The sequence below is a fragment of the Sorghum bicolor genome, chromosome 1, assembly GCF_000003195.3.
Source record: "Sorghum bicolor cultivar BTx623 chromosome 1, Sorghum_bicolor_NCBIv3, whole genome shotgun sequence".
In the NCBI taxonomy this organism is placed as follows: Eukaryota; Viridiplantae; Streptophyta; class Magnoliopsida; order Poales; family Poaceae; genus Sorghum; species Sorghum bicolor.
This window is the reverse complement of record NC_012870.2, coordinates 722,991-750,914: the sequence shown is the minus strand read 5'-3', so window position 1 is coordinate 750,914 and position 27,924 is coordinate 722,991. Positions and strand designations below refer to the sequence as shown.

Below are 27,924 nucleotides of genomic sequence, written 5' to 3'. Positions count from 1 at the left end.
AAGAAAAAGATTTAAATATATATATGGTTACAAGGTCAGCCTTAGAGTTTTGTTAGAGTTTCATGGACTTTAAATATGCTGATATGAGAGCATCTTCAAGAGATTAGCCAAAAAGACTAGCCAAATTTACTGATTTAGATATTCTCTAAAATAGATTTGACAAAAAAATATTAGAGTACTCCAAGAGCCTCTATAAAGGATGACTAGTGAGGTAGGCTATCCAAAAGTAGAGAGCGAATAAGGTGGGATAAAGAGGTACTAAATTTGAAGAGTCATTTACAGAGTTTGTTGGAGACGTTTTTCCTTCAACAATAGCCAAATTTTATCTTTAGAAAATGAATTGCCTAATCTCTTGGAGATGCTCTGACACTATATTAATAAAGAGAGATATGATAGAAGTGTTATGAGAGTAAAGATAGTTTTAGGCCATCCTCAGTAGGGATTTCATGACCTAGTTTCCAACACATCTATGTTTTGGAAAACAGTGTGAAACTCTTATCATCTCTCTTTTTATTAATATAATGTCGTATCAACATATTTAATATTCATAAAACTCTAATTAAACATTATTGAGACTAATCTTATGGGATAAAACTTTTCTACACTAGATGCGTTGAAAACTGTAATATAAAATTCCCATTGCGAGTGAACTAACATGAGTGGTCCATTTAGTTGGTGAGGTGAAAAATTTCGCGACACTGTAGCATTTTTATTTGTTTGTGATAATTATTATCCAACGATTAATTAGGCTCAAATGATTTGTCTCGTCAATTTCGACCAAAGTATGTAATTAATTTTTATTTTCGTATATATTTAATACTCCATACATACGTCTAAAAGATTCGATGTGACGAAGAATCTTAAATTTTTTTTAAATATTTGGGTGGAAGTAAACAAGGCCTAAGCTGTTGCTGCAGCTACCGACAAGACCAGAACCCATCGTTATGGTCTGATAACATTCGATCCTGTTTGTGCTTCGGGGGCTGCGTGTTCCAAAATTTTTGCAAAGACTTTTCATGCTTTTTCGTCACATCTAATTTTACAGCATATACATAGAGCATTAAATATAGATAAAAATAACTAATTATATAATTCACTTGTAATTTACGAGACGAATCTTTTAAGTCTAGTTAGTTTATGATTAAACAATAATTGTTAAATACAAACGAAAATGTTTTAGTAGTCAAAATAAAAAAAATTCACAAACACCCCCTACTTTACTAAGGCCTTGTTTAGATCTAAAAACTTTTTGGATTTTGACACCGTAGCACTTTCGTTTTTATTTGACAAACATTATCCAATCATGAAGCAACTAGACTTAAAAGATTCGTCTCGTAATTTACAGGTAAACTGTGTAATTAGTTATTTTTTATCTATATTTAATGTTCTATATATGTGCTGTAAGATTCAATGTGATAGGGAATCTTGTAAAGTTTTGTGTATATCTAAACAAGGCCTAAGATCGCAACAATCATTCTGATGTAAGCACGAAAAAAAAGATACATATGTATCAAACGGAAATCCCAACCTGGTGTTGTGCATAGTGTCTCACAATCCACATGAGCTAAACAATGTTGCTTATCAATAAAACATGTACTAGGATAACAACTCAAAATCTCTTCATTTGATTAGTTCATGGATGAATCCTTGTTGCAAATCAACACCAAAAAACAGTACCACCATTCGTGCTTCACAGTCAGAATCACAGTCGTTCCTGACATCAATTCAAACCATGTGGACAGCAGCAAAATTCCACATTGGTCAGTTACGCAAAGGACTACTCGGACACCAAATCTTCCAACTTCTTTCGGAACTTTGGAACTACGTCAGCTTTAATTGCCATCACTAAGCCCATCTCTTTGTAATCTTTCATCTGCGTGAAGAGCCAGCAAGTTCAGTCTAGGAACAACTTCCAATTTTCACAAACAGGTAGTTATATGCTACATATCATTTGAAACATTCATCTTTTGACACCAATTGCAAATTACAAATAACCATCGGGAGGCAGATTACAAACAAAATCATCAAGAGGGACTATAACAAAAACTAACAAAAACAAAAGTTCAAGACACGGTGACAAGAAACAAAAGTTCCAACTTCACATTCTTTGGCTTTGGCTACTAGTATTTTCTCCAGTTTCTAAGGACATGATATGAGTGATGTCATGCAATCCAAATACCAACTAAAAGTACCATACAGACAATAGAACCAGTCGACATTGCATATTTCAAGATAACAAAGCAGCAAATGATAAAATGCAACTGACCTCCTGTTGAGCTGACTGCTCAGAACGTATTGGAAAAGTGAAAGACCATGAGCTAAGCTGAAGAAGAAAGAATCTGTTAGCATCATAAAAGAAATACAAACATCAAACACCTGAATAGCATCCTTTGATACCTTGTGAAAAATTTCATCTTCTAACTTTGGATAGATAACAGGTTCATCATCATCTTTGCTCTTCTTTGATTTATGTTTTGCAGGGGTTTTCCTCTGCACGCAGCAATCGACGAGTGAGTAATGACCAAAGCAATCCACAACAAAATGAACACCCATTCACATACAGGGGGATAGAAATATTGGATATTGTTGATCAACACATCATCCTACATGGTTCTACTCCACTGAGCATGGAAACATGCCCCTTTAAACATTCAATGCAATTGGTACCAGGCTAGGCAATAGAAAGGGGAAACAGAATATAATTCTCACCTCGAGCATTCTGACAACCAACAGGTACTGCTTGAACCGGAAGGAGTCCCGAAGTTCTTTTGTTGGCTTAAGCCATGCAGACACAGTTGCAAGTTCATTATCCGAGTCAAAATAGACAGAAAATAAGGTGATTCAGAACATAAAGTTACCTCATCTTCTGTTGCCCAGGAAACCTCGTCGAAGAGTGCGTCATACAGCTTAGGCACGAGTTCATAAGGGAAATTCACAAAGCGGCGACACACCAGAAGGCCCACACTTGATGCTTTATCTTCGAGCAGAGACCTGAGCTGCTTCTTAGTACCCTTGTCGGCACAGACAGCAAGCAGATACTCCTTAAGGTCCTTAATGCATTTTTGCTCCTGCGAAAATCATCAGCAACAAAGAGAGATAACATGAGCATCAACAGATGAAAATCGAACATCTTGATCATAAATGGAGCCTGGATGCGCGAAACATACAGCGTGTCGTCCCAAATTGAGCACACTAATGAGACCAAACAGATCATCATCGTCAGTGTTGTTACTGGAATTGGCCTTCTCAGCACCGTTTCCTTCCCCTTCCTCGTCGTCGTCATCAGCCAACTTGACGACCGTGCCTACTGTCGTCTGTGCCAGGATAAGGTCAACGAAGCCGGTGAGGTCCCAGGGCTTGGAGTCGAGGTACGTCTTGAGCAGCAGCCTGACGCCATGAAAGTCGCTCGGCTTGGGGTCGAAGAAGGCGAAGTCCGCTTGCACCGTCTCAAGCTGCAAGTGCCAGGCCTCGCATCCAATTTAGGAAGGGGGGGGGGGGGGGGGGGGGGGGGGAAACAAAGGATTCCAGGTAAGAGGAGAGCTACAAGTTCCAGGTAGGCGGTCACCTCCTCCGACGAATCCTCGCCGTCGTCGCTGCCGCTGGTGCTGAAGCTTTCCTCTTCGCTTCCGCTGCTGCCGCGGTCCTCCACCTCGTCGCTGGAGGGCTCGGTCAGCTTCGCGCGCTTGGACGGCGGCCGCGGCATGTTGTCTGGCGAGCAAGCGAGGCGTGCGTTGAGTGGCATGAATCGAGCAACGGGCTAGGGGTAAATCGGTCCGGGACGTCAGCATACCTTGGCGAGGGGTTTCAGCGTCGGCGTCGGAGGTGGAAGCGTCGGGAAGGGGGAGCGCTTTTGGACAGCTTGAGGTGCTGGCGGAGAAGATGAGGGAGCGAGCAAAGGGGGAGAAGCCGGCGAACGGGGCCGGACGCTTTCGGCCGCCGGGCATTCCTCTGGGGAGGTGTCGCGGGCAGGCGGAGCGGCGGCGGCTGGGGAGGAGGGGCGGCTGGCGGCGGCGGTCGAGAGCTGTGGCTTGTGGGCCGATCGATGTGGCCTGTGGGGTCGAGTGGAATGGGCTTTGGACCGTACTGGGCTGGGCCTCAGGCGGGCTTTGCTGGCTGGTGGGCCGTGTGAAAAGCCGGGAGCAGAGAAGCCCTTCTTCGTCTAACGTCTTACGTCTACTCCTCTGTCTGATTTTCCCCGGCGGCGGCGGCGGCGTTGGGCGCTGGGTTGGGAGAGGAAGGCGGTGCGCGGCGCAAAACCCCAGCTCCTCTTCGTCGTCAAGTGCTCTCCGGCCTCGCCGACCTTGGGGTCGCGATGAGGGTGAAGGTGATTTCGCGCTCCACCGACGACTACACGCGCGAGCGCAGCCAGGACCTGCAGGTAGGCGACCCCCTATCGCGGCGGTGATTCCTGTCCTTGCTGATACCACTGCTATGTTCACCCGGCTTCTCGTTGTTGTAGAGTCCAATTCTATGCTATCCTTTTAGTTTGTTGGATTTCACTTCCAGCGCTGGTTGGAGTCTTTGCCCAATAAAATTTTACCTCACTCCAGCACTGACACTCCCAAATACATTTGTTGGTCTCAACAGAAAGTGTTCCGCAACTATGATCCAGCGCTCCGTAGTCAAGAGAAAGCTGTTGAGTATACTCGAGCACTCAATGCTGCCAAGTTAGAGAAGGTATGACACTTCCTCCTTCCCCGCATTCATGTTTTGTTTCTTTACTCTCTCTTTCTATTGGGACGATGATTTTTCTGATCTACTTTGTGCAGATATTTGCTAAGCCATTTATCGGAGCTATGGATGGGCATATTGATGCGGTATCATGCATGGCGAAAAACCCCAATCATTTAAAAGCAATATTTTCTGGTTCAATGGATGGAGGTAATTATCTATTTCTCAACCAGCTTTTGTCAGACCATGTTTTCACAATATTATCTGCTGCTTGGTAAATCGCATCAATAAATTACTTATATGATCACAAGTACACAGCACAGACTTATTGTTTTGTGACTTTAAGTGTCAGCCTTGTTGGTGATACTAATGAGAGATTGTATTCCTGAGTTCATTTGCATCTTTGTAACTGGCTAGCTGCTTCAAGCGAACCCCTGCCAAGTTGCCATATGCTTCTCCTTTATAGACAACCTTGCAGTCCTCATCTTCAAATTGTTGTACTGGTTTGGTCACATTTTGGCATGAATGAAAATGCTATTTGGGTGTTACTATAAAATAAAACATGGACCTGCAACATTTCCCAGATTTTGTTTGCCAGGGCACTTAAGCATGCTTTGCGCATTCTTTTTATCATGAACTGTAAAATGGCTTCTATGATGCATTCTATGGTAATTCCCTTTTTGTCACCTACTGTGGACACTACTGTGATTCTGTCATGTAACATAGAATTCTTGGGAATTGGCACCTAAAAAAGCAATGTATAATGTGCATTACCGAGAGTAAACATAGCTTGTCGCTGCTAGTTGGGCCCTAAACTTGTTTAGTGTAAGAGTGATCAAAGAGTTACAGAAAAGTGATTTTATATTGGTGGACTATGTCTTATTATTATACGTAGTGAACTGGTAATCCGGCGCTTTTCTAAAATATTATAGTTTCGTTGTCAAGGCTCTTGAGCACCTCAATAGTCTTGTGTCATATATTTACAAATAGGGCACCATTGCAGTATTCACTTGTGCTTGTTGTAGCCATTGTATGCAAATTTGCAACCTAATAGGTTTAACCACTCTTTAATTGTTGAACATGGTCCATCATCTTCATTATTTTTCATGATTTTTTTGGATCCATGCTTTACCTTTATCTGTCAATCAACTTAAAACTTGAATAATAAATGGTAAAATCCACCTTTCTGTTTTCTTGGCAGATGTTCGCCTTTGGGACATTGCTGCGAGGTACTGCTACTGTATTGAGGATTACCTCATTCCTTAACCATCTGATATCTGTTTCCTCCATTTGTTCTTGGATTTATATCATATTTCATGCCGTATATCAAAGTAAATTTGTGTGCTTTTTTACAACAATGACAACAGGAAAACAGTTTGTCAGTTCCCCGGACACCAGGGTGCTGTAAGAGGTTTAACAACATCCACGGATGGTGATTTTCTTGTATCATGTGGCGTTGACTGCACGTAAGTCAAGTGTTGATATCACTTTCTTTGTAGGCAGCGGTGTTCTAGTGTCCACTGGGTTTCCATATGTGTCAAGTTGCTTTATATCTCTGAATGATAAGTAGCAGTCACACATCTTATGCACTTACATACAGCCAAGAAGAACTTACTATAGACATGCTTGGTGGGGTTATAGATAATAAATAAAGCTTGAAGATGCCAATATTTTAGACCATCAACTGATGGCCTACTTTTGGAGTGCTTTTATATGCCTAAGATTATGCATGTGCTGTCTAAAAACCATCTGTACTAATTACATTGGGCTGCCTTCCAGGGTTTATACAGATTATGCATGTGCTGTCTAAAACCTGATTTTTGGAACTGTAGTGTTTCGTGATGTAAAGTAAAGCAGTTCTATTATTCCTGTTATCTGTGTTTTTACCATACACTCTCATTGGTTACAGTGTTCGGCTCTGGAAAGATCCGATGCTTAAAATGGTGGACAATAGCGACCGTGCCGGAGATAATTCCCAGGCATGCACTCGATAGACACTTCTATCTCGTTTTACTCAAATCCTGTTTCTCACTTGTGCAATTCGCTAATTTGGTTTGCAGCCATCAGCAGTCTACACCTGGAAGCATGCATTCTGGTAAGGGCATCATTTTTTTTCATACCTTAGTTTCCTCTTGTTTTTATATCTGAATAAACTTTGATATAAGATTCTTTGTTCTCATCACTTTTAGGGGTGCTGACCACCAGTGGGACGGTAATCTTTTTGCAACTGTTGGTGCTCAAGTTGATATATGGGATCCTGACAGGTATATTTGATTCATAATCATTTATAGCTATTTCAGTTTGTTTTATGTGCTACCAGCATCAATGCTCACTTTATCTGTACAGGTCAGAGCCAATAAATAGCTTCGAATGGGGTAAAGATACGATTCTTTCTGTGCGATTTGATCCTGGAGACTGTAATATTTTGATTACATCCGGCAGGTCAATTTTCTATTTTATCTGCAAAATTTGATATGATTCAAATTGTTTTGCTATGGTTTTATTAGACCCAGGGCACCATGCAATAACTTAAATGAATTGAATGTACATTTTTCTCTTTCTTTTCATGCTTGGTAACACTGATGCCATTGCTTGTTATGATAGTTGTGAAGCACCTTGTGAGAATATCTCAGCCCCTTTCTGTAAACCTTTTTTTTCCCAGAGTTCAATCACTCTGGTTGACATGACAACATCTCACAGTTATGTGGTGGTATCAACAAGAGGAATAGATATCTTTGTTTCTTGTTTATTGGAAAGACTCTTCAAATGGGCCACTTATGGTTGTCCTAGTTTGCCTACTCCCTCAAGTTTGCAAATAATTGACTTTTTGGAGAATGACATGGTCTCTTAAACATAGCTTTGACCAAAAGCATCTTAACAAATTTATGCTTCTGTGATAGTACTTTTCAAGACAAATCTATGCATATGATCTCCAGGTTTTTGAACTACATACTTTAAAGTTATTTGTCATCAAAGTTTTAAAATTGACTCAAACCTTGTTCAAAACATCAAATATTTGCAAACCCGAGGGAATATATGAGCTCTAGACTGTCTTCTCTCTGTCAGATACATTTTCTAAGGAGCAAATTGTTTGTTTGTCTGTGGATCTCCAGGTTTTTGAACTAAATACTTTAAAGTTATTTGTCATCAAAGTTTTAAAATTGATTCAAACCTTGTTCAAAACATCAAATATTTGCAAACCCGAGGGAATATATGAGCTCTAGACTGTTTTCTCTCTGTCAGATACATTTTCTAAGGAGCAAATTGTTCGTTTGTCTGTGATCACCATAAAATTGCTTTAAAATATTTGGGACGTCAATCCTGAAGATCAGGACATATGCAACATCTCAATGAGGACAATGCTCTAGGATCGCTAACTTTTGTGGTCTCATATTTCCAGTGATCGGAGTCTAACACTCTATGACCTGCGCATGTCATCTCCAGCTAGAAAGCTAATAATGAAGGTCAGTTGATTCTCGTTTTTGGAATCCTGGTAGATGTACATTTTTCAAGCTTCTATTTTTGTATCTAATTATCTACTGGATGCCATACAGTCTGATGTATGCTTTGCTTATGCAGACAAGGTGCAATTCAGTATGCTGGAACCCCAGAGAGCCCATGAACTTCACTGCTGTAAGATTATTTTTTTTTTATATTTACTTGAGCTGTCACATAATTCTGACTATAATATTATAAAATATTGGTTAAGTCTGGCACTCCAACATTTGGGAACTGATGTTGTCAACTTGTGTTGCCTTTTGTCGCTAGGCAAATGAAGACACAAACTGTTACTCCTTTGATGCTAGAAAGCTAGATGAAGCGAAAATTGTTCACAAAGGCCATGTTTCAGCAGTGTAAGTGTATTTTTCTGCAAAATTATCTTTTTTGCTTTTTATTTAGTAGGTGGGGCTGTAAATATTTATTATATTTACTAGCATATAGAGCATATGAATATTGAGGAAAGACAGAAGAACCTATGGATATTTCCCTTTATGTCATCCCTTATCAATTTGAAGAACATTGGAATACATCATAGGGTACATAGAGAAAATAGAATCTGGATTTGGCACTTAACTCCATGGTGGGGTTGCTACATTGTCATGCAGTTTATTATTGTTTAAACATGGCTGAATGAACCCTCTGAAGATGCATATGTTCCATTAGCTCATAAGCACAGAAGATATCATCCCATGCAGTTGATCTGTACTTTTGACATTCTTAGCATACATGTCTAGATTCTTTTACTTTGTGGGGTCATCTTACATGAATTTGGTTTTCCAGGATGGATATTGACTACTCACCAACAGGGCGTGAATTTGTCACTGGTTCATATGATAGAACAGTATGTTTACTCCTAATAACTTATAATGATTTCATACTAAGTATGTATTTGTTATTCCTATTCAGCAATGTATATATAATACTTTTGCAGGTAAGGATCTTTAATTATCTTGGAGACCACAGCAGAGAGATTTATCACACCAAGAGGATGCAAAGGTTCTTCTTTGTTCCTACATTATTTGTCAGTCTTCAATTTTTCTTTCTAGTTACTGTTGGCACCCTCATTTTAGACCAAAGTCCATACTTGGTTCCTTATATTTAACTTCGATTGCTGCTCTTTTTTCTTTGAGACTGATTAACCCTCAAAATCTCTATGATGTTAAACAGAGTAGATTGGTTAGTGTGAGGTCTATTTATGTTGATATAGGTCTCGAATGGGGCATGCTTTAACTGAATTTTGTTTTCTATATAGTTTCAGAGATTAGTTTAGCTTAGATGAGTTCATCATATTTGCATTATGTGCATCTTTTTCTGAAAGATAATTTCCTTCGATTTACCACAAACATTTCTGTAAGATTCTAATCAATTTACCATACTACTTTGAAGGGTGTTTTGTGTGAAATACACCTATGATGGGACCTATCTAGTCTCTGGCAGTGATGATACAAATCTTCGTCTGTGGAAGTCCAAAGCTTCAGAACAACTTGGAGTTGTAAGTTTTTTAATGCCATTTAGTGTTTTCCAGTTGCTGTTGTGTGCTTGTTGCCTGCTGCTGCTCAGAGTCATGCCGAATTTAGGTGCTAGCTTTTTTGGACAAGTTCACATGATATCTGGCTTCTCACTGTGGATGCTCTATGACTTAGCAGTATTGCTATTGCCAACTCTGTATGCCCCTAACTTACTTCCTGGATTATGACTATAGATGCTCTTTAATATGTATTTTCATATCCATTAAGGGATGCAAGCAGGCTGGATTGTACAGACCATTTGATCCATCTATAGTTATTTTCCATTACCACTAATGACAAGTCGTGTTTGAGAAAAAAAACTAATGACAAGACTCAAGAGCCATGCATAAAGAAGTGAACCAGCAGCTAAATGAGATTAGACATTGAGACAGTTGTCAGGCTTCCCTTTGATCATGTTTGGTCATAACTTGAGTTTGTTTTTGGTCAGTTGATTTTATTACGAGAATTGTCCTGCTTGCCTGAAAACGATTGCACTAGGTTTTTTTTTTTTTTGGGGGGGGGGGGGGGGGGGGGGTACTCACATCCAGAATGGTTCTGGTCTTGTGTGCTTTAGGTCGTAGTTTGCTTCAAGAACCACCCAGCTAGGAACAAGTATGTGGAAGCAAAGCAAATGCTCTTTTGTTCAGTTTATTGTACTGAGAAATTCTGTGTTGCAATCATGTATGCTTAGTTTAGCTTTTGAGGATTAAGACTTTAATGGTTGAAACCAAGTAAACTAATGAGGAGGGGAACATGTGTTCTTGTAAATGGTCGCACTTCCTGTTTCCGAATTCTTTTTCTGTCTCTGCTGTCAACTTAACCTATTCTGGAAAATGATTGTACTACCTACCATTGATGCTTTTGGATTTTGTTGTTAGTTTATAGGCAATAATTTTCATCGGTTGTACTTACCATTAATTGAAGAGTTTATGAATGTTTTTCTGTTGAGTTTTTGTATGTGACCGTGAACAAATATCTTGTGCAGCTTCTTCCACGGGAGCGCAAAAAGCTAGAGTACCAGGATGCTTTGAAGGAGCGGTACAAGCATCTCCCAGAAGTGAAGCGGATTGTAAGGTAAGCTACTGTTGCCTCCTCTGGAATGCACGGGGAAACCATACTCTCTTTTTTTTTTCCACAACCGGAGGTAGCTGATGAGCTAGCACGCATCTCTTAATCCCATTTTGGTTTGGTACATAAAAAGCTCCATCATGTATGACTTTGTTGTTAATTATGTTTACAGGCATAGACACCTGCCGAAGCCAATCTACAAGGCAGCCAACCTACGGCGTACGATGATGGAAGCTGAAAACCGGAAAGAGGAAAGAAGGCGAAAGCACAGCGCTCCGGGGAGCATGCCTGTGCAGCCGTTCAGGAAGCGGAGAATCATCAAAGAAGTTGAGTAAGCCATGCATGGCCGTGGAGTTTGTGTTGTTGAGGCGGTGCTGTGATGAGAACGCATGTTTCCCATTGAGAGCTGAGCTCCAGTTTTGCCCTTGCTACATATATATATATATATATATATATTTGAAATACCAAACCAATATTCGTATCGAGCCACTGCGTTATAAGAGTCTGTAACCATGAGCAATCCGAATTGAAGAGTGTAACCAAATATTTGAAATACCAAACCAAATATTGTCACTCAGGGAAACTGACGCTTGATGCCTGAAATTGGCCATTCAGTTTCAGTGAACAGGGAAGTAGCCCACGTACATTACATATATGGTTAATAGTATTGATATAGGTCGTCTCAGCAGCAGCGCGCATCAAGGCCTTGTTTAGTTCCAAAATATTTTGCAAAATCGACACTGTAGCTTTTTCGTTTGTATTTGACAAATATTGTCTAATTATAGACTAACTAGACTCAAAAGATTCGTCTCGTCAATTTCGAACAAACTGTGTAATTAATTTTTATTTTTGTCTATATTTAATACTTCATGCATGTGTCTAAAGATTCGATGTGATGGGGAATCTGAAAAATTTTGGGAAGTAAACAAGGCCCAATAAGAAACACTGAAATGGCTAGGCTGTGTAGCTCGATCGATCACTAAGATCCTATTCTCTTAAACTTATCATCAAGTTAGTTCTGTTTTTTTGGCGGCACATGAGATGGCAGCAAAGGCGTCGCCTCCCTTTGGATTCTGTTGGTTACGAATCGATTGCGGCCACCGCGACTTCCTGCCTGCCCTTTATTTATTATTTTATTTATGATGATGATAGATTATTTTGTCTGTCGTCATCATCATATATCAAAAGAAAGAAAGGATGATGATGGTCGCCGATGGCAGGCAGGCAGGCCATCCGTTGCGTGCGTGGGTCCACCGAGCCCGCCTCAAAATGGTCTGCTATAAATGGGATGGGCCAGGCCAGAGCCAGTTGGATTGGCGGCACACGCACCACCAACCACCTCCTCCTCCTCGTGGTTCATCGTCGTCATCAGATCAGATATTCATCAGATCGATCCGCACCGCCACCGGCCGCAGGCAATCATCTATGGGCGCGGCCGGCGACCCCGCTCCCCTGGTGTTCACGTACGGGACGCTGAAGCGCGGCTTCTCCAACCACCGCCTCCTGGAGGAGCTGTCCGCGAGCGGGGACGCCACGCTGGTGGGTCCCGCGGTGACGTCGGCGCGGCTGCCGCTGGTGTGCGGTCCCTACCGGGTGCCGTTCCTGCTCAACCTCCCGGTCCCGGCTGTCGCCGCCGCGCACCGCGTGCGCGGGGAGGCGTACGCGGTGACGCCACGCGGGCTGGCGCGGCTGGACGAGCTGGAAGGCGTCGCGACGGGCCACTACGAGCGGCTGCCCGTGCAAGTCGAGGTCGAGGTCGAGGGCGAGGGCGAGGGCGGGACGAGGGTGGTGGAGGCGATCGCCTACTTCGCGCACCGGAGCTACGCGGGCGACCTGTGGCGGCGGAGCGGGGAGGAGGGCGTACCCGAGTACACCCACGGCGTGGCGGCGGGGTATGTCCGGCGCAAGGACCGGCCCCAAGGGCAGACGTTCCTGGACCAGATCCGGGTCTTCGTATCCTCCTAAGCTTGCGGATCATTGATTTGTGTTTTGGTTTTGGATGGATCCATCGATGTGTGATCACATCAATCAGGATCTACTATCGATCATCTCCCTCCCTTCCCTTGATCTTGATGTATGCAAAGCTCACCTCACCTCGATCGCCTCCCTCGCTCCACCCACCTGTGACTGTGATGATCTTTTTTTTTTTTGTCTGTGTTACATGTGTCCCTACCTCCCTCCCTCCCTCCCTCCCGTCCATGGCTGCCGACCTAACCACTTTGCTCGCTCTTCCATGGCTGATATAAAAATCAGCCAATACTAGATTTTTCAGCATAGGCTCTCGACTTCTCCAGCCAAGCCAAGCAAATAGGCTCTCGACTTCTCCGATCCTTGATTTTCAGAAGCGCATAGGATTTGGATCTTTCGCGCCGGACGTCCGCAGTAGCTGACTTGGACATGCCTCTGGCCCTGGGTATGCAGCAATTACTATTGCTAGTGTTAATCATACTTAAGGGTTTTATAAACCCTATTCAGCGCCGCGGGGTTAGCAGTGCTTATATTAAAAAAAATTAATTTCAAAGCGATGCTTCCGCTACGCAGCAACTTAAATAAAAATGTACTAGTATATTATCAATACAATGAATTAAGATGATAATTCGCCTCTAATCTGTATGCAAGAAAGATTCGTGTGTCGTTCAAAACTGCTACAAGCCTACAACAACACAAGGAATCTGTCTTTTCCTTCCGTTGCCCATTGCCCAATGGTGTTCACGCCACAAATGTCTCACCACCAGTAAAATCAACAAGTGTACATACAGACATGGTGCCCACGCGCCATGCTCCTTGCAACCTGCTGGACAAACAAACGGACCACCCAAACCTCTTCTTTTATTTCTTTTCTCCTTATAATACTACTGTCAAATCGATTCCAATAGCCCACACAAGAAAACATAATAAGTCCATTCTTTTTAACTGAAAAAGAAAGCTCGTAGAGATAGAATGCATACATGAGGCTTCACATGTTTCGCACAGAAAAAAGAAAAAGGAAAACCATAAGCACCCAACGAACATTGACATGTGCTCAAACAACAACGACCTAAAATGGATACTCCAACTCTAGAGCTTATTAGAAATTAAATTGGGACGAATCAAGGCCTATGCTTCCATCACTCTTTTTAATAAACTAACAATAAAAGAGGGAATGACTTTCTTTTCTCCTCCTATTTATATATTAGACTAGGAACAAAAGGAGAATTTGCCTTGTGGAAGATCCTTGCTCAAAGGAGAGCCTACATTGAGATTGAATCTGTTGCCCATTGGAGTTTTCTAACCAATATTTAGTTCTTAATACGAATTTATACTTGCTGATACGAAATCGCCAACGAAAGCAAGCAACAGAGTAAACGGCACTAACATTTAATATTGACGAATCTGACGTGGCAACGTTTTGGAGTTTCTTTCGGCACGTCATGCTTCTTGCAACTTGGGCAGAAATTTGGCCGGAATCTTGAATAAAACTCCACTGGCTCACGAGAAAACAAGGAATTCCAAAGACAGCCGCAACATTTGGTCAGCTTTCTCATGCTGTTGGCTGAATCTTTGACAAGCCAGCACGAAAACGACCACAAAACAGAATTCCATTATCAAATTATCACGGTCATACGTCAGACACAGTTCTTTACAATTTCTATATCAACCATGACAAGAGCATCTTCATCATCATCACAGATAACACATAAGCTTCGGTTTCATTTACCACGCAGACAGTATGAATTTTTCTTCCAAGATACAAGCAACCTTAATGTATATAATTGTATGCTTCACCATCGTGAAGTTTTAACAAATAAAAATATCTTCATGTGGACGGAGTCTCACAACAATGGTCAATACAAAAGCATAATAAGAATCCTCTACTACCCTCTAGCTGTAGCTGTGCAAGAATTGATTTGAACTGTCGGTGATGCACCAGAAGGGATATATTCTGGTGCCGGTAGGAAAAATGCTGCTGGCCTCGCCTGCTCAAAGGATTCTGTCCAGGTCGCTGATGAAATTGGAGGCCAAAGATGTCAGCTTCTTTCCAGTCTCCCCAGCTATATCCTTGAGTGAAGACAGATCCTGTGAAGCCTACAAAACCAATGACAGCAAATTAGACTGTTAACTTTCACATGACATGACATCTCTGCAAGATATTGGTTTCCTTAGCCCAATTTCACTAACTAATACATGAATTGTCAACTTCAGTTGTGGAATTGTGGCTTAGAAACACGCATGCAAACTAAGGTGCTAGAAGCCAAACATCCAAGAAACAATAAATTGTGCCAACACTTTACAAAAGGCTACCTGGAAAGATATTCTGTTGATGAGATCGGCAGCACTTAGGTCGAGGTTAGAATTGTCCACATCATTGCGACCAAAAAGATCAGCGCTTGAAATGGATGAAGAACCCTGATCAAAACAGATGAAATTTAAGAAGAAAGCAAACATCTGAAAATGGATTATCCAAGTACTACTTTTTTATTTGCAAAATTTGAACATTAGATTTTTCAAGTAATTCAGTTTGAATTGAGACCAAAAAAAATCAATGACATTGTGATGCAAGAGTAAACCCACCGCAAATTTCTGAAGGGATAGTTGAGCTTCTTTCTCTTCTCTGTTTTGAGTACCAAAAAACTGAGATGACGAAATTGCCTTAGCATTAGAGAACTTTTTCCTTGCTTCATCAGTTTCCTCAATCTGGAAAGAAAAGATCTAGAGTCAGAGCACAAAATAAAGTAACTGGAAATCTGGCTGATGAAAACTATTTCAGCAAAATTGCGCAATATTTACCTTACTAGATTAAAAAAAAAATGATGTCATTTTACAAAAGCACTAATTATACCATAACTCACTGCTTGTTGCATGCTAAAAAAGCAACAACTAGACATGACGAGGACAACTTAAAAGATATTTTTCAGGCCACAGCATTATAAACATGTACAGTGTATCCAATGTTTTGCAATATATCAATAGTGAGTAGACAGGCCAATGACATTAAACTATCTAGGGATCAAGGTGCAAATTGACAATCATAACTTCACCTCGAGCAAGCTACGTTAGAAAGCACAATAGTGTATGTCAACAAAAAAAATTCATAAGAAAAACAATATAATCATATCATAGAAAAAAATGGTCACAAATGTTTGCATAGAGGCTAAGGTTCCTATGTTAGAAAAGATTAAATACCAAAATAGTTTGATTTAACTGGGGAAACTTGCATATGAATTGTTTGAACTGGATCATCATGCCACCATCACCACAGTTTTTACCTGAGTTTTTGAGGCATTGCTAGATTTTTTTTGGAACCCATTACCCATCCCATACTCTTGAAAGAAGTCTGATGATTTTGGTGGGGCTACATGGCCAGTCACACGAGATCCAGATCCGCCAGTTCTCAAATCAGCTGATGGCACATTCTCCACGTATTCAAAACGTGAATGTAAGGATGGACCACCTTTTGCTGTAGTTGAAGCAGCCAAGGCAGGTACAGCAGGTTTTGGCTCTTCTGGTTTCTGCTCATACAGGCTTTCATTTGGCTGCAGTACAAATTGAAAAAAAAAGGCAGGGGTTACTTCAAATTGAAAATCGTGTAATTCTGTGACAACCTGGGAAGCACATATTAGCTCCTTTGATCTGCGAGCATTACCTTTGTAGTAAGCTTTCGAACACCAAGCCCTCCAGTCTTGGCTCCAACCTTCTTTGCACCAATGGGCTTCTTTACAGAAGTGGCAAAGGTGGGATGAGTAGCAGCTTTTGGTGAACGGGGAGCGGCTTTGGGGGACTTGGGCTCATGCTTCCCATTCAGATTCTCTGCCAGTGGTGCTGGCACATCTGGGAGCTTGAATTCAGGGAAATCATCGGATGGCTTGGAAGCCTCAGATGTGACAGGTGAGGATGGCAGGGCATTATCAGTCATGGCACTCTTAGCGACCTCCTTGTTAAGCATCTGCCTGTACAGTTCAGCAGCTCTCGATGTGTACTTTGCCTCAACCTTTCCACCATCGGTCCATCCATGCTGCTTGAAGAAAGCATGTGCCCGGTTGTTGCCTCCGAAAGCCATCATCTTCAGCTGGTCAGGAGTCCATGAGTCAAGGTTCGTTGACCTGCGGAATACACCGATAAGGTTTTATATGAAATTGGCACGGCATCACTGGTCAAGACAATGCTGCGGAGTAGGTAAATTTTGTGCTAGAAAGAAGATGTTGCAAAAAATAAATGCAGCAAAAAAGAAGGGAATGGAAGACCACACTAGTTGGCAGTCAGAGCACATAAATTTAAAAAGAGAGTGAGTGACAGAGAGAGAGAGAGAGATGCATGAGCAGCAACTGTGATCATCATGTAGTGGGGCCCTGGGGGTTATCATGTAATGTGTCTATCACGTTGGTGCAGAAATAGCATGGGGGTTCATTCATGCAGCACTTTTAGTTTGCTCCTAGAGTCCAAGGTTAGATGTGGGAGGCCGAGTTCCAAGGGGCTACGTAAATAGCACGTGGTATATGTGCCATTGCTATTATTAGTTTCGTAGGTACAGGGCAGAGAGGTTGAGTTGCAAGGCCCGCCCTCATTGTGTCGGCAGGCAGCGGAACGTGGTACAGGAGCTCTAAACTAACCAGGCATTTCATGAGGATCACAAGGAGCAGGGATGCTGCCTGCCTTAATCAAAACAGGCTAAGGTAAGGAGCATGATCTGCATTGCAACCCTATCCGCGTAGGGTATCCCCTATTCCGAAATCCGGGCTCTCAGATCTAGGCACAGGCTAGGCTACGGTGGTGGTGGTTATTAGGTTGTTGATGAAAGAAAAAGTTACACTGGCATCAAGCATACTACTAGTCGGCTGTAAATTCAATCCTGGCGCCGCGTCATGATTGATTCATGGGCAAGCGCGGCGCGAGATCTGGAGCGGAAGCAACGAGATCTGCGAGTGGGGAGGGAGGAGTAGTGGTACGTACCTGACGAAGGTGATGTGGACCCCGAGGCTCCGGTGGACGGCGGAGCAGTCGAGGCAGAGGAAGATGCCGTAGGTGACGGAGGCCCAGGTGGGGTTCTTAGCGTTGCAGTCGAAGCACATCTGTACGAGGGGGGGGGGTTGACATGGTGAGATGTGATCTCGGAGCAGGAGGCGGCCCTAGATCCAGGGCAGGGCAATACGCACGCACCTTGTTCTCGGGCTTGGCCTTGAGGCGGCGGAAGACGGCGTTCTTGTCGGTGAAGGCATCGAAGGCCGTCGCCATGGCTGGTTGCCGGCGGCAAAGCGCGGGGCGGATCCGCTGCGCTGCGAAGCTTGGTTCTGTTTGGGCGGAGAGGAGATCTGGGGCGGGCGGTGAGCTGACAGGGAGAGCGGGAAGTCGGGCTATGGTAGGTGTGGAGGAACCAACCAACCACCGGAGGCGAGAGCGGAGGCGGAGGCGGAGTATATAGCAGGCAGGCAGGCAGGCAGGCAGGCCGCGTTCTCGGCTGTCGCTTCCTAGACTGCTTTGATGCTTCTCTCCGTCTATCGCGTACACTTCCTCGGTCAAGGCTCAAAGACGTTTACTAGGAAGCTTCAGTCAATTTCCAACAACTGCTGGATGCTTGTTACTCCCTCCGTTCTGTTAAAAAAAAAACAGAATCTATACATTAATATAGTTTAAATTTGACTAAATTTATAGTAAATACTATTATTCATTATATCTTTAAATAAATTTATTATAAAAATATATTTTATAACGAATCTAATAATATTTTATTTTGCATATAGAATGCTATTACTTTTCTTTTATAAATTTAGTTAAAGTTTAAATTGTTTGACTTATCGAAGGTGGAAATCATGTTCAATGTTCATATGTAGTACTCCATCCGTCCCAAATTATAAGTCAGTCAAAGTTTTTCAAGTTTGACCAAATTTATATAGCAAAATAATAACATTTTTTGTACCAACCAAGTATCATCATTAGATTCTTTGTTAGTTATATTTTCATAGTGTACCTATTTTATGACATAAATCTTTATATTTCTCTCCACATTTTTTTGTCAAACCTAAAAATGCTTTGACTCTCTAAGATTTTTGAAATGACTTATAATTTGAAACGGAGGGAGTACTTACTAGGGTGTAAATAGATGGGATACAAACAGAGATAGATGGAGAGCTACGGTGTTTTTTCAAAGATATCAGCTCAGTTAAGGTTTCAAATGGATATCAGCTCAGTTAAGGTTTCAAATGTCGGTAAATACCCGTGCCAGCCCTGGGAGGGAGTCATCTCAACCGCCGTGTTGCGTCCCTTCACCTACACAACTCTACCAAACTGATGTACCAGTGGCACTAGGACACGCGCGTCTGCAGGCTGCACAGCTCGCCTCGGTGGAACATGGCTGGCTGTGCTGTGCGGCGTAAACCAAAACCACCGCTAACAAACAAACGCCACGCACCAGCACCACCAAACATTTCATATCACACCTCAAATTGCAGCTCACCGACACAAGTATATAGTATGGATATTGTTTCAACAGCGTTCTAGTAAATTTTTCAGCCAACACGCTTGCCGTGCATCATATTATATATGACTTCAAAAAAAGAACACTTGGTATCATGCACATATTCAGCCCAAATAATGGTACCAATGCAACCTCGTTAGCTGTTCCAGATCCCCAAAAACTCCATCAAGCCATCCAGCTAGCTAGTGAGACTGAGACATGACATCACACGCCGACCAACCGGCCTCCACCACAACCTTGCTAATCGTTCCACAGAGACACCGGACAACGAATGAATCCAACACCCACGAATTCCCCCAACCCAGCATCTCCTACTAACACGATTGCCTGCCTCCATTCCAACACGAGCCATTGCCATCAAATTTGGAGACCCAGCTGCTGCCTACATGCCGTTGTCATTGCCATCAAGGGCCTTCCCAGTCCTGCTAATACATTGCTGCTACTCAGGTCAGGCATCCCCGGACGCCTCCTTCTGCAATGTCTTCCTCATGAAATCTGAGATCTTCGAGGACGCCGCGATGCCCCTCTCTATGCAGTTGAAGTAGTTGTCCTCTGATCATCATCACACAACAAGAGCGCGACAGAGACAGAGCAGTGATTGTGAGTGTGGCAGATCATGCATCTTCAATGGTGCCGACAAGGAAGACATGGGATGTAGAACCGTACCAGACATCGTTCCGTGCGTGATGCAAGATATCAATCCTCGCTCAGACTCCTCGTCTTTCTGCATCGGGTCCTTCGAATCCACCGACTTGCGTGAGTTTGGAAACACCAGGTGAGCAAAGGACTTCGCTTGCTGCAGGATAGTGCACACGTACATCGTCAGTTCCATAGGCTACCAAAAAATTATTTCAAGGAGAACTTTGGTTTCATATTCTTACTTTAGAGTATATGCACTGAAAAAACATGCATGCTCCAAGCATTTACAAATGGTTCAACAAGAATTCAACACAAAAACAACATATGGTTGGTGTTTAGGAATCAGGAGTAGCATACCACCAGGTTTAAGTAGCAGCACAGCCAAAACACATTTTGTGTAGGAAACAGGAGCATCATATCTTTCGATTTTTATAGTGTATGTAGTTAATAAAAAGAGAACAATCTCTGAAGAATTTTGCTTCGATCTAGAGCTGAGGGAATATCAATCCCCTTTTGCTACTATTGTTACCATTGCTAATACCTCCTTTTGCCTCCCTCTTATTGGGTCTCATGATTTTATCTCTAGAGCACCCCGACTGCTTGTGATTAAAAATCTGACCTTGTTATGGTTGCTACTACTAGAGGTACGGCCCTACAGGACTGAAGAAACATGCTATGACATAGGGTTGTAACAGATATATAAGAGCCCAATGGTGAGGAGACCAAAATTCTAGTCCCTAGGACTTATAAAACTTTATTCCACGCAACAAATCATAAAGAAAACAGTATATTGCTGCAGGTGCTCAGGAGTTTTTGAATAGCACAGTGATCAAGCAGAAGTCAATAAATAAAGCATCCTGGACAAGAAATGGTACAAATGGAACCGTGGACTGTTTTGATTTGTCTACAGTTGATTTAGAAAAAATGAACAATTTATACCTGCTCTTCTGCTGTGCTAGTATCTAAGATAACCGCACCATTGTCCATCACCCCACAGCAAATTGCAACTGCAGCAAATAGAAGCTTGTGACTTGTTAGCTACGAAGTCTAAAGGGATGACACACAAAAATATACTCAACTTACCAGCAAGATGTTTCATAGGAATTCCAGCAAATGCAAGGGCAGCACAGGAAGCATTAATTGCACATGGCAGAAGCTAAGCACTGTCAAGGAAACAAGGACTAACTTCGATTGAAATAAAGAAGCTACTCATATTTAGAGTTTAAAGGTCTTGGAATGCACATGATGTTTTGGCAACAAACATCATTTGAGGAAGGGATATAGGTACCATACAAAAATTCAACTCCCTCTAATTCCACGCCTAGTTGACGTGAGTCATTTGCTCATGCTGTCATGCATTATTACCTATAAGTTACTACATAATTGATCCTAGCAATTTATCCAAAAAAATCAATGGAACGACCTAACAGTCAGTAGCCTAAAAATTGAAGGTTTAAAAATTGAATGCAGGCTAAATGCAATAAGCAGACAAACTATATTACTGCTAAATCATGTGGAAAGATACAGAGCCATCATCACCCACAACCTGCAAAAACAAGATTAACAATGGATAAGTGACATTTAGTGGCATGAGCATGAACACAGATAGCCAACATAAAAGCATGCACGATGGGTGTGCTTTGAAGAGACGATTAGCTAGAAATTTTTTGGAAGTGGACATCCTAGTAACTATTTGTACCTTCCCTCAGCACTATAAGTTGATCATTAGTTCACATAAGCACATCAAGTCTGCACCCTGGGGATGCACTAGGAAAGCTAGTTATTAAGGTTTAAATAAGGGAACTGAGAGGTGCATTTTACTTCGTTTATGGCATTTCCAGTGTGATTGATACAAAAACAAAATTGCGAGACAGTGTGATTGATATAATTAACTCTAATAATACTAAAAAAACGTTTACTGATTTTCCACCAGCTTGCTAAAAGTAGTATTACATACTATTTAACATATAAAATGCACCTAGCTGCATTGTAGCGAACACAACCTAGTAGCAATGGTGGGACTGTATACAGAACAATAGAAGGAAATTAATAGTATGGCAGCTGCCAGCAGGGCGATATTACCTGAAGCACGACAGAGGTGGTGGTGTTAGGATGAACTGTGAGCAAGCAGATGCTCTGCAACGTCCTCTTGAGTGTCATCTCATACTCCCTCTCTTGCCTTCCTGCAAAAACAACTCACCATTTCAATGACCACGCGGTTACTCGGGGGACAAGCGACATTGCAAGCACGAACTAAACACCCTCTTGATCGCCGCCAATGCACGCGCAACCGCGGGGCGAAGTGAACTCGAGAGGAAGAGCGGGGTACCGTACCGATCTGGCCGGTCTTGGGCTTCCACACGACCTCGATGGAGGCCTTCTCAGGGTTCTCCCCCTTCCTGGTCCCCGGCTTGGGCCCGTACACGGCGGCCAGAACGACGGTGTCGCCCTGCGCCCACCGCGCGGAGCCGTGGGCGCGGTGCAGCGGGTTCCCGGTGCAGGAGAACGGCCGGAGCTGGTTCGGGTTCCGCCCGTCCGCGCGGCTACCTCCTTCCATCCTCTCCTCCCACTCCGTTCCGGTCGTCCACGGCGGCGGTGGCGGCGGCGCAGGGAGAAAGCAGAGAGCGCTAGAACCCTAACCCCTCCAACCTCCTCCTCCCCTCAGGAAGGGTAGCCTAGCCTAGCCTCGGTGACCGTTGTACAGAGCACGGACTAATCCTAGCCGTTGGTGCTCCATCGGACGGGTGGGAATTCCTGAGGCTTTCCCAACCTCACGTCTATTCCGAGCCGCCCAGCGAGGAGGACAAGTCCTTTCCCCCTTTTGCCCTCTTCTTCACGAGACACCGCCGCAACCCGCAACCGAATCGGGAGACCCGCCGCCGCCGCCGATGGCGAAGAAGCACAGGGACCCTGCCGCCGAGGCGGCGAGCGGCGACTCCCCGGCCGCGGCCATCCGCTCCCTCTTCTCCGCGGACAACCCGTTCCGCCGGAAGGCCTCTACGGAGGAGGCCCCCGCCGCGACGCCCCTCCACAAGCAGCCCAGCCCTGTCGCCGAGGCTGCCGAGCCTTCGTCAAAGAAGAAGAAGAGCAAGGAGGAAGGCCCGCGGCCCAAGCGGAAGCGGGACGAGCTCGAGGCCGGCCGCGAGCGGCGGCGAGGCGCGGGCGCGGAGAAGCCGCCGAGAGTGGGGGAGAAGAGGAAGGCCCCCGATGACGCCGCGGCCGGGGCAGGGGCCGGGGAGGAGGAAGAGGAGTTCGACGACGAGAGCAAGCTGCTCAGGACCGTGTTCGTGGGGAACCTGCCGCTGCGGACCAAGCGCAAGGTGCTCACCAAGGAGTTCGCGGCGTTCGGCGAGATCGAGTCAGTCAGGATCCGCTCCGTGCCGCTGGTCGACGTCAGTACAGTGCCATTGCCATTGCCTTCTCCTTTGTTTCGGTTGGGGTGGGAAGGTTTCTCATTCATTCCGTGTCGTGTTTCCTTCCTGCAGACCAAGCTTTCGAGGAAAGGGGCCGTTTTACAGGGGAAGGTCAATGAATTGGTTGACAAGTGAGTGCTCCTTTCCCCTTGAATCATTGTTCTTCTTCATCTAGTTAGTTCTGTACTTGCATTGCCCAAGTCTATATTTAGCCTAGTATATGCAGTGAAACAGTGGTTTAAAACACATTACATTTTACAGCTTTTTGGGTTAAAAAATATGCCCAAATTACTGCGTGATTGGTGCTTAGTTGTTCTTCATATTCATATTTGCTTGTATTCTTTGCACTTTGCAGTGTGCATGCCTACATTGTCTTCAAAGATGAGCAGTCTGCACGCACTGCTTTGTCTCATAATATGGCACTGGTAAGGTTGGCTGTTATACAGCTCAAAACATGTTTAGTTTATTAACTGACAGTTTACAAATTTATGTGTGGTGATTGATATATCTTTTTGTTCTTTCTGAATCTTGTAACCTTTTAGTTCGGTGGCAATCACATTCGTGTTGATATGGCATGCCCCCCTCGTAAGAAACTTCGAGGAGAAGGGCCTCTTTATGACAGAAAGAGGACCGTGTTTGTTGGAAACCTTCCATTTGATGTAAAGGTGAGCAATTTGTTTGTTCTTATACTTTGCTTTCTTTAGTTTTCTATAAAATAATTAAAGCAGTGTTCGTTTTTGCCTACATTAACCTAGACTTACTTTGTGACATATTAGGATGAAGAGGTCTACCAGGTGTTCTGCGGTTCCAGTGGATCAGAAGGTGATGTCGAGGCTATACGTGTTATCAGAGATCCAAGTTCAAGCCTAGGGAAGGGTATCGCATATGTTTTATTCAAAACAAGGGTAAACTTCATATCTCACTCTTTTGTTTGGATTACTGTGGCCCATTTGATTAGCCAACTAGTCTATGCAATGAACATGAACTGTCGATTGGTGTATTTCTTTGTATGCTATGCAATCTTGCAAATCATTTCTGTGAAGTTGTAGTGTTAGTAATAATGCCATCCCCTGATGGGCTTCTTGAAATTTTATACTGGTGGTATTTGCAAAGGAAACTAAAATAGCAAGGCTTCCTTTCTGAACTAGATATCAGTACTAAATATCAATTATTAACATGGATCATAAATTCCAAAACCACCATTTTTTTACTCAATTCTGGCTTCTATACAAACAAACCTTTTACTGTATCATCCATGCTGCAGCCCCCAACAATGGGCATGGTTTGTCTTCACTTGGGACAGTTCACTTGTTAAATAATTCCTTCTCTTACTGTAGCTACTAGAAAACTGGCTTCATTTTTTATTAACACAATACACAACATTTATTCTCTCACCTAAATAACTCCCTAACCGTCTCGATAAGAAGTAAGTTTTGAATAACTTTGTAATAGATTATATGCAAATATGGTCGGTTGCAAGAGCCTTTGACATTCTGATATATGCTGTGCAGGAAGCTGCTAATTCTATTGCAAGAAAACAGGATATGAAGATAAGAGATCGTCTGTTGAGGCTCACCCATGCAAAACCGGTGGACGCAACACCAAAGAAAACGGAAGTCCAGAAAAGGAGTCGTGTGCCAAAACATAAGGAGATTTCGACACCAGGCAGCAAATCTAATGAAGGCAGTGAGAAAGCCAAACGGAAGGCATCAGCTTTGTCATATCAAGGCCTGAGATCGAGCAAATCTGGTGTTGTGAAGAAGGTGAAAGTGAACCAGCAACCCAGCAGCAAAGGGAAGCAGAGCAAAACTAATGAAACTGGAGCGAGTGCTCGCAAAGATAAGCGACCCGCTGTGGCTGCAAGAAAAGCAAAGCAGCTAGCCAAGAAACGCAAGGTGGATGCCTCAACTCTTGAGAATACACACAGGAGCAAGAAACCAAGGAAGTAGTTATTTATTGTGTTGTTGTTTGCCCTTGCCACATTGTAGCAGGAGTTTCACTGAATCGAATTTTTGACAAGCTTGTCACCTGGTCAGATGATCTTGCATAGAGGCAATGTGCGGCCTTAAGTGAGGTTAGGGCAATACAGGAGCGATTCTGGAAATGTAAGCATGATATGAGTTCAATGTAGTAACTCGGTACTCGCCACTATAAACCTTGTAACCTTATTTGATATTTGTTTTGTTTTTTGTACTATTTTCCTCCACAAACATTTGCATCCTACTTACAACATCACAAAGTTTGTTTGAAGTCAAACTATCCTATGTTTGCCAAGGTTGCAGGAAAAGAATGTCAAATGAGTATCATTAGTAGTCATGACTTGTTGGTTGATTTATTGTAAGAGAAAAACACTACTGAATGGCTAATAACTTCAAGATCAAAAGGTTCTTAGACCTTGTTTAGTTCACCCCAAAAACCAAAAACTTTCAAGATTCTTCGTCATATTGAATCTTGTGGCACGTGCATGGAGCACTAAATATAGACGAAAATAAAAACTAATTGCACAGTTTACCTGTAAATTGTGAGATATTTAAGCCTCATGATTGGACAATGTTTATCAAATAAAAACGAAAGTGCTACAGTACCGAAAACCAAAAAGTTTTCGGAACTAAACAAGGCCTATATTATGGGTGCCAGACTAGTTTCCTTGTCACTGTCAACAAAGAACAGAACATGTGATCTTGCTCAATGACTGGACATTGTGTTGGTGCTAATTGCACATATTTTGTGTGAGGATTCAACAATTCAGTCCATGAGTTGGACACTTAAATGCACTTTCCTCACCTGTGTATACATTTGCACAGCATATTTGGGGCAATAAGAATGTCTGTCTAGGAAGGAGACCATGCATTGCTCCATAATTCATCACATTTTATTGCAGGCAAATGGACATTCCTGGATGGATGTAGCATACTACTGTCTACTGGTAGAGTGGATCATAGATAGTAGTACAAAGTAGCAGTTGAACATCACAATTCACAAGAGAAGAGAGCTGAGAAGCAGTAGCGTCACTAAACTGAACATAAACACGGTAGAACCGTAGCAGTAGGAGGACACTGACGAGCAAATGAACTGCACACCGCACTGGGTCAGTTTCAGTCGGATGGTCAACAGCCCTGCCTCTCACTGTCACACATCACACCGCGGCGATGGCGGCAGACGAAGTGAGCGCGTGCAGCCTCCAGAACACCTCCCCTGCGGCATCGGTGCTGTTGGCGTCGACGGCGACGGCGCCGACGAGCGCCCGGAGCGCGCCGCAGACGACGGTCGGCGCGGACGCGCTGGTCCGGCCGGCGACGCGCACGACGTTCTGGATCCCCAGGTGCGCTCCGGCCCTGGCGCACGCGGCGCCGGACGCGGCCTCGCTGGCGGCGCGCGACACGGCGGAGGGCGCGGCGTCGAGGTCGGTGGCCAGGGCGCGGAGCGCCGCGGCGGACTCCGCGGCGGCCAGGCCTAGGACGGCGAGCGCGCGGCCGTTCTCGCGGGAGTAGGAGGCGTGCGTCATAGCGCGGCGCAGCAGGGACGGCGCGCGGAAGGCGTAGCCCACCCGCGACTGGAGCGCGGCCAGCGCCGCGTCGAACGGGGAGGCGGAGAGCGGCGCGGAGGCCGTGGCGCGTGGGTGGAGGGTGACGAGGAGGACGAGAAGGAGGAGGCGGGGGAGGATCGGTGGTGGCGTTGGAGTCGCCATGGCTGCTTGCTGCGCGCGGCGTTGGTGGAGGCGCCGGGAAGTGGGGAAAGTGGCGGCGGCTGGGCACGCGATGGTGGTGGTGGGCTCTCTCTCTCTCTCTCTCTCTCTCTCTCTCACTATGGGCTCCGGTGCCGTAGTGGTGAGCCGGGTGCGGAATCTGAACGGGTTCTCGGTTCTGAAGGCCGCTGGAAATACAGGCCACGCAAATCCTTTTTCTACCAACAACTACTACTACTAAAATTTCAATCCACCGGAAATAGAGGGCTAGTTCATTAGATAGTAGTGCAAATACACTCGTTGTCAAATCAAGTCCTTGTTTAGTTGGTGAAAAATTTTAGATTAGACTATTGTATCACTTTTGTTTATATTTGATAATTATTGTCTAATTACGGACTAACTAGGTTCAAAAGATTCTTCTCGTAAATTATAAGCAAATTACGTAATTAGTTATTTTTATCTCTATTTAATGCTTCATGTATGCATCCAAAGATTCGATGTGACGGGAAATCTTGAAAAAAATTAAAATTTTAGAGTGAACTAAACAAGGCCAACTACCCGAATCCAAAAGCTAATTTGCGGTGTTGCTTCACTTCAAGTTCCATAGAGCAGAATGACACAGGTGCTATAGCCTATAGCCTTGACCGGTTGCCCTGATGGGATGAAAGAAAAGAAAATAGAGGGGGAAAAAACAACGACAATTGTTAATTTATTATCACATTGGAGCAAAAATCTTCTCTTCTCCTACCTATCTAAATTTTTCATTGCACGGTGTGCCCTTCTTTAGTCCTAAACTATTCGCTCAAACAGTTATTTTGCCCATTTAAACACCATGTATGCTACAAGGTGGTAAGTCTTTTAGTTTAGTTCTATGGTCACCTGTTTAGTTAGTTGTTTTAACCTATTTGATGAGTTTGTTAGCCATAACAATAGATAAAATGGTAGTTGATCAACTATTTACTATTTGGTATTTAGAAAGGTACTAGCCCT

General features: G+C 43.5%; 7 protein-coding genes across 8 annotated transcripts; 3 read left to right on the top strand and 4 right to left on the bottom strand.

Annotated features, from left to right (window-relative positions):
• Positions 1,507–4,019, bottom strand: LOC8061394 (protein BCCIP homolog). 2 transcript variants are annotated; one of them, XM_021451029.1, is made up of 8 exons: positions 3,791–4,019; positions 3,545–3,708; positions 3,168–3,452; positions 2,859–3,068; positions 2,710–2,775; positions 2,398–2,490; positions 2,267–2,323; positions 1,507–1,873 (listed from the first exon to the last, which is right to left on the bottom strand). In XM_021451029.1, exons 1-8 carry the CDS (start codon positions 3,942–3,944, stop codon positions 1,778–1,780), a joined length of 1,125 nt encoding a protein of 374 aa, XP_021306704.1. In that variant the 5' UTR covers positions 3,945–4,019; the 3' UTR covers positions 1,507–1,777. The 2 variants fall into 2 exon arrangements, with proteins under 2 accessions (XP_021306704.1, XP_002463496.1); XM_002463451.2 differs by having other exon boundaries at positions 3,566–3,708; positions 3,791–4,017.
• On the top strand, positions 4,180–11,403 carry LOC8061393 (DDB1- and CUL4-associated factor 13). The gene is made up of 17 exons (XM_002466034.2): positions 4,180–4,378; positions 4,588–4,677; positions 4,770–4,881; positions 5,873–5,900; positions 6,039–6,137; positions 6,581–6,650; positions 6,732–6,766; positions 6,861–6,935; positions 7,018–7,113; positions 8,072–8,135; positions 8,251–8,304; positions 8,440–8,525; positions 8,953–9,013; positions 9,104–9,168; positions 9,559–9,664; positions 10,666–10,754; positions 10,921–11,403. The coding sequence occupies exons 1-17, from the start codon at positions 4,313–4,315 to the stop codon at positions 11,081–11,083; spliced, it is 1,359 nt and encodes a 452-aa protein (XP_002466079.1). The 5' UTR covers positions 4,180–4,312; the 3' UTR covers positions 11,084–11,403.
• On the top strand, positions 11,972–12,897 carry LOC8060852 (putative gamma-glutamylcyclotransferase At3g02910). Its single transcript, XM_002466033.2, has one exon. The coding sequence runs from the start codon at positions 12,018–12,020 to the stop codon at positions 12,711–12,713; it is 696 nt and encodes a 231-aa protein (XP_002466078.2). The 5' UTR covers positions 11,972–12,017; the 3' UTR covers positions 12,714–12,897.
• Positions 14,402–18,197, bottom strand: LOC8060851 (probable ADP-ribosylation factor GTPase-activating protein AGD8). The gene is made up of 7 exons (XM_002463450.2): positions 17,883–18,197; positions 17,676–17,794; positions 16,372–16,828; positions 15,995–16,261; positions 15,300–15,422; positions 15,030–15,134; positions 14,402–14,813 (listed from the first exon to the last, which is right to left on the bottom strand). The coding sequence occupies exons 1-7, from the start codon at positions 17,955–17,957 to the stop codon at positions 14,709–14,711; spliced, it is 1,251 nt and encodes a 416-aa protein (XP_002463495.1). The 5' UTR covers positions 17,958–18,197; the 3' UTR covers positions 14,402–14,708.
• On the bottom strand, positions 19,215–22,525 carry LOC8061392 (exosome complex exonuclease RRP46 homolog). The gene is made up of 7 exons (XM_002463449.2): positions 22,171–22,525; positions 21,919–22,019; positions 21,362–21,382; positions 20,920–20,992; positions 20,776–20,843; positions 19,864–19,993; positions 19,215–19,749 (listed from the first exon to the last, which is right to left on the bottom strand). The coding sequence occupies exons 1-7, from the start codon at positions 22,391–22,393 to the stop codon at positions 19,646–19,648; spliced, it is 720 nt and encodes a 239-aa protein (XP_002463494.1). The 5' UTR covers positions 22,394–22,525; the 3' UTR covers positions 19,215–19,645.
• LOC8060850 (RNA-binding protein 34) lies at positions 22,647–25,505 on the top strand. Its single transcript, XM_002466032.2, has 6 exons — positions 22,647–23,228; positions 23,322–23,380; positions 23,605–23,674; positions 23,792–23,914; positions 24,026–24,154; positions 24,761–25,505. The coding sequence occupies exons 1-6, from the start codon at positions 22,725–22,727 to the stop codon at positions 25,196–25,198; spliced, it is 1,323 nt and encodes a 440-aa protein (XP_002466077.1). The 5' UTR covers positions 22,647–22,724; the 3' UTR covers positions 25,199–25,505.
• LOC8061391 (protein NUCLEAR FUSION DEFECTIVE 2) lies at positions 26,076–27,131 on the bottom strand. The gene has a single exon (XM_002463448.2). It carries the CDS (start codon positions 26,935–26,937, stop codon positions 26,386–26,388), a length of 552 nt encoding a protein of 183 aa, XP_002463493.2. The 5' UTR covers positions 26,938–27,131; the 3' UTR covers positions 26,076–26,385.